The 6000-nt window shown below is 49.4% G+C and overlaps 1 protein-coding gene across 1 annotated transcript in view; it reads left to right on the forward strand.

Moving 5' to 3' along the window:
* The window catches only part of ASTN1 (astrotactin 1), a 154746-nt gene that overhangs the window by 77213 nt on the left and 71533 nt on the right, over positions 1–6000 (forward strand). The window contains exons 11-12 of the mRNA XM_019528349.1: positions 1481–1618; positions 2505–2655. Coding sequence (XP_019383894.1) covers positions 1481–1618; positions 2505–2655 — 289 coding nt within the window. The remainder of the gene's footprint in view (positions 1–1480; positions 1619–2504; positions 2656–6000) is intronic.

Below are 6000 nucleotides of genomic sequence, written 5' to 3' on the forward strand. Positions count from 1 at the left end.
GAAGTGGTCCCTTTTGATATCTATCTGCATAAGCATGGGTTAAGCTCTGAAGCAGGAGGAAGCTCTTGCAACAATAAATGTCTCCTTTATTTTGTACTGAATCCAAGTAGCATCTGGGTGCTTGGGGGACGGGAAGGTGTGGAAGGAACAAAGGTACATGTTCCCCTGCGTACTAACTTGCTTAGTGTGTTGCTCACATGGGTCTGGTTTTTCTCATTCAGCATTTGCGCCTGCCCACCGCTGTTCCCTTTTGTGTAGTCAGGGTGAATAGCTGGCCCTCCTGCAGCCCCTGTGCTCATATCCACCTAGGCTGGCTTTTATCTCACTGGCTCTAGGACACACTGAGCAGAGAATGATTGAACTCCTTTGAAATGAGTGAATAAATAAAAGAATAATCTCTTGCTGTTCCCTTAAGCTCCCTGCCAGTACACTGATGGATTGATTTATTTTGGGGCAGGGAGGCAGGGCTGCAGCTCCCCAGGTGCACAGATGGGGCATCTCTCCATTCATAGTATCTGACAGAGGTTATTGCCTACAGAAGTTCATGCCTCTGAACCATTTAGTCACTCAGGTGCCACCCTGCCCTACCTTCTGCTGTGTGAAATACAATAGGAGCCCCTGTCAGGATCAGGCTTCGCTTGGCACAGTTTAGACAGCTGGCCTTCAAAGCTTGCAATCTAACTAGCTACATGAAGAATCGTTTAACCCCATTTTGTAGATGAGGAACTCTTACAGAGACTGAGGCTGGGATTTCCACAGGAAATAGTCACTTGCTTTCAATAGTATTTGGAGTCTTCCACTGACTTGCTTAGAGATCCCAGCCTCAATGACTTGTACAGGGTGTCAGTCTTTGGCAGACCTGGGAGCTGAACCTGCATTGCCAGAGTCCTGGTCTAGCACATTGACTATATTGCACCATTTGTGTTCTTCTGCTCCTGTCCCTTCTCAAACTTCCTTCCCCTTCCCCTTCCTCCCCCCTCCACTGCCTCTTGTAGTTTGTAGGTGCTACAAACTCCATAATAAAGCAAAGAGCCTGCACCCTTTCACGATGTACCTAGCCTGCCTTGGGAGATAGGAAGATCTAAGGGACAGTGCATGTGATGCATACTCCAAAGATCTGGGTTCAATTTCTAGCTCAGCCACCAACTTTCTGGATCTTCTTGGGCATATCACTTCATCTGTCTTGTTTCCAAGTTCCCTACCCAGGAAATGGAAGCACTCACCTACCACATGAAGCCGTAGTGAGAGTAGATGCTTTATAACACTTCGGTACATATCCAGGTTTTCCTTCCCATGCAGTTGCAGGGGTTGGAACTGTATCTGAAGTCTATCCAGCTGCTGCAATGAGCAGCAGGAGTGTTAGTCAGTGTTTCCTGTCTTTGCATGCACTCACCTTCCTGCTCTGGTTGAATGTATGAGGGAGTTGCTACACTTTCCTAGTCATTGGTTCTCACCCTGGTCTCTGTGTGCTGCTTGGCAGGTTCACGTACACCCTTGGGGAAGGGATGTGGCTGCCTCTGAGCAAGAGCTTTGTGATTCCACCTGCTGAACTGGCCATCAACCCCTCTGCCAAGTGCAAAACGGACATGACAGTGATGGAGGATGCAGTGGAGGTCAGGTGCGTATGTCCTTGAGCTGGAGGCAGCAGGAGCTAAGAGGGACATAGTAATGTGGGGTGGAAGGTGGGGATCAAATGGACAAGGCAGGGTTTGGCACTGGAGGAACAATAGCACTAACCACAGTGTCTGCATCATTGTTCTCCTCCAGTGCAGCTGCCTGTTCCATAAAGACATCTGGGATGTGGGCTGTTCCTTATAACTTATAGAAGCTGATGAGAGTTTCTCCACTGTTCTCAGGGGGCTTTGCATAAGGGCTATATTGTGTACATCAGACCACCTTTTACATGCATGTTTCTTGGAGAGAGTTTAGTACCTTATTCACATCATGGTCTCCAGTGCCATGTTTGTTTACACACCAGAACTAACCTTCCAAAGACAATTTTTTTGTTCCCCATTGGTTTTCACATTGTTCCAAATCTACCCCTTGGGTCTGTCTTGATTGTCAGCTCATAGGGGTTAAAGCTAGTTACCTTAATATGGTTTTTTACAGACTACAAAGGACTGAAACTTCTTGGGGTCATGTTTCAACAGTGTTGAGTGTTGCATTTGCAACTGCAAGCACTTGCACTTACAGTAATTTCTGTAATATGCATTTTATATATGTGTGTGTGTGTGTGTGTGTGTGTGTATGCGCGCCAGCAAATAGCAGAGGGCCCTGTTGCATATTGGGAGTGTAGCAGTCAAATTGGCACTTGCCATCAGTGTATTTTTGTACCAAAAATGGCCACGCAGCTGTGTATCACAGAAGGTGCAAATATGTGCTATTGTATGTGTGAATGTGTCTTGTGGTGTCTGTACTCATTAGCACTTTATAACGAGTGGAATGAAACATACTATGTTCAAGGGCCCAGGTTCCTTAATATGTACCTTTTCCTCTTCTTGCAGGGAAGAACTGATGACCTCCTCCTCCTTTGATAGCCTGGAGGTTCTCCTGGATTCGTTCGGACCAGTTCGGGATTGCTCCAAGGACAATGGTGGCTGCAGTAAGAATTTCCGATGCATCTCAGACCGCAAATTGGACTCCACCGGTTGTGTGGTGCGTGTGTCCTATTCAGAAGCCAGTGCTTGTTTTGTTTGTCTTTTATGCAATAAGACAAGTCAGGGAAATTGCCAGAATACTTTGCAGAGGGGAGGGGAGTGAAACCAAATCAATCCATCACTTTACAAGGTACTGCTTTGCAGAGGGTTCTGAATAAGCAGACAGAGAGCCTGCATTACAGCTTTACTTCAGCTCTCCCAGCAGCATCTGACTCATACATCAGGTGCTTTTTCCTACTTCTTACAGTTCTCTAGGAGTCAGTACCAGGGGAGGTCTGAATCAGGCATTCTGCTAACACAGTCATATTAAGTAATATAAAGCTGTCTGGGGAGTACTGCCCCCTTCTAACTGCAGATATTCTTACACCTCAAAACAGGACAGTATAGATAGAAATGCCAGCCTGTTTCTAAGTCTTGGAACTTGGTTGGCTTCTTTGTTTGCCTTGAGTCTAAGTTTAGAGCTGATGGAGGAGCTGCTGGTAGCCATCAATCTAATGCGGGATCAGCAACCCCTGGCACATGTACCAGAGCATTGCACATTAAGCCATTTTTCTTGGCATGCCACAGTTGACCCCAGCTCTGGGTGGGCTGCTGCTGCCCACCATAGACCCTGGTCAGAGCCTGGACTGTTCGCAGGTGGCAAGCAGCCCAGGCTCCAAGGTGGGCTGCAGGGTACTGCCCAGAGCCTGGGCTGCTTGCAGCAGGCAGCCGCAGGGCTGTAAGCAGCTGCACCAGGGTCCAGAGCCCCGGCCCAGCTCATTGCCGGTGGTGGCTGCACACATGCCTCAGGGAGCACAGTGGGGAAGGGACTAGGGCTGTGCTGCCACAACAAGCATCAGCCCCTTGAGGGTTCCTGCCATGTGCCCCGGCATGTTACCATCTTTCGTGTCAAGGTTGCGGGGTTTTTTGGCACTTGGCCCAAAAACGTTGCCAACCTTGATTTAATAGCCGTTGGAGATGATCTCTTGCTCAGTAGCACTGGCCTTGGGGACATGGCTGTTGGGAGAACATATCACCAATCAACAGAGCTTGTAGAAAAGTGGGTGGTTCCTATTGCAGTGCATGTTACATCAATTTAGCCCATATGAGTCCGTGTTTCCCAACCTGGTTCCCTGCTCCAGGGACACTAGCTTAGTGCAAGATGGGAAAGAAGAACAGTAGCTTCAGCAGTTGACCCCAGGTCCTCTTGGCTGTGGACTTGCTTCTGTTGCTACAGGTAAATTAGCAGGTGGCTCTTTGGAAGCCTTCCAGCTTTCTTCCCTGGTCCTGTGTCCAGCTGTAGAAGCAATACAGGAGAGCAGGAATGGGCAGCAGTCTGTTAACCCGATCTACCTTCTGTTCCTATAGTGCTGCTGGGTGTCCCTCGTGAGAAACAGTTTGTAGTTTCTGAGCAAGTTAGGGCTTGGAAGGGCTGAGCTGTCATGCCAACGGGTGGAGGAGAGCACAAGGAGACAGATGACGGTCAGGGGTAAATGATCAGAAAAAAGAGAGAAAGTAGACAAGGAGAAGTGCTAATGGCAGTTGTGGCAGGCATGGGAGAAACACAGTGTGGTGGGAGAGCTGTGTGTGTGTGGAAGGGCATTGCCACTACTCTGTTTTCAGCACGCCATGGGGCTGTGCCAGAGAAAGTGTTGCAACCTGTGACCGAGGAGAGAGCAGTTCCATAGCAGAGAGATGGTTTTTTGATAGCCCCTGATGGAGGTTCATGAGTGGCTCTCCTGTGTATGTTTCTGGTGGCCTTGGGTTGAGCATTGCAGCCCTTCTGTAAGGAAGGACATGGTAGCTGGAGTGGATACAAGGACTTTTGCCAATCTCTCCCCAACTTGGGGATGATGGGTGATGGTGTGAAGCCTTAGTGTCTGCCACACACCAGAAAAAAGGGTAGCGTTGGATGGATATTGTGAACCGTTCCATCAGGGTATGGCTGAAGGGCCTTGCAGAAGCAGGAAGTCAAAAGGATCTGGCAGATGGATCCATGTGTTGGCAGAATGTATTCTAGCAGGGGTAGCCTGTTACCTATTTGGAGGTAGGGGGAGGTCGTGATGGAACTGGCAAGGGGGCAAGCCTGGGCATCTCCACACATCCCTCCCCTTTCTCCATGATATGCCAATACTCTCATTGTTGCTGTCCCATTGCTTGTAAAAGGGCCTTGTTTTAGTGTTTTCAGAGTGGGGGAAATGCTTCCTGTCTGGCCTGCAGATGAAGCCTCCATCTCCCCCGTCCCCTTGCCATTTTACACACAGACGCCCACAAAGGGCAGCAGAAGCAATCTGTCTGCTGTAGAAGCAACCTGTGAAGCTGTTAAGCATGTCTCATCGTTCACACCCTTCCCCAGTCACCTCTGCACCTGCTCAGCTCTGGGAAAAGCACTCTGCCAAAGACTGATGTATTAATGGGGTTGGGAAAGTGGAACACGCCTCACACCATGACCTCCAAAACTTCTGCCGAGGGGCTGCTGCTCCCAGCTGCACAGCTCTTCAGAGGCAGAACCAATGCCAAGTGTAGGTGAGCAAGGAGACAGCAGCTGAAACCCAGCAAGGGGCATTATAGCAGTCAGAGATGGAAACATCCTCAGAGGTCCCCTCTGGCTTCCTTCTCAGCCCCCACAGCTTCCCAGGGGCCATCCTACTTATGGTTTCCCAGCCCTTTTTCTTAAATCACTCTGGCAGCAGGCACTGCTGCCTCTTCTCCTGGGAGCCTGTTCCACCCCAGGGCCATCTCATGGCTAGAGGGTTCTTCCCTTGATTTTCTCATGACATTTCCCTTGGCTGGACATCAGCTCAAAACTTGTAGTGTCAGCTTCTTGGCCTACCCTCAGTGACAGCATAGATTGGTGACACAGAAGGAGAATATGTAGAGAATGAGGAAAAAGGGGAACTGGACTCAGGGGCAGGTGAAGATTCTTTGGTCTGTGACTGAAGCAGGATGCACCACGGTGAGGCAGCATATCCAAAAGCACTCGCTGTGCTCTACAGTACACCCTGTCCTTTGGGTTTGGCTCTGCCTTGCTTACAGCGAGTAACCATGCTTTTCAGCTAGTCCCGTTGGGACTCATGGTGGTATAATATCCCCTATGTAACCACCTTTCGGATCTTGTTCTTCCACTGGTCCTCTTTGAGTTGTGTATCCTGGCATCATCGTATGTGCACTATCACAGCATGCCGCAACAGGGCCCTTAGGGACGATTGCAACCCCAACACGGCCTCTATGGCTAGCCAGCATCAAAGGAATAATAGGTTTGCAAAGAATGTCCTATGGTGCCAGGATTCAAGACAGCCCATCACATTCAGCACAGGTAAAAACTGGTGTGGGTGGGTGGGTGTGTGTGTGCGTGGGGGGGTGG

The sequence above is a fragment of the Gavialis gangeticus genome, unplaced genomic scaffold, assembly GCF_001723915.1.
Source record: "Gavialis gangeticus isolate Ggan-Ray unplaced genomic scaffold, GavGan_comp1, whole genome shotgun sequence".
Classification (NCBI taxonomy): domain Eukaryota; kingdom Metazoa; phylum Chordata; order Crocodylia; family Gavialidae; genus Gavialis; species Gavialis gangeticus.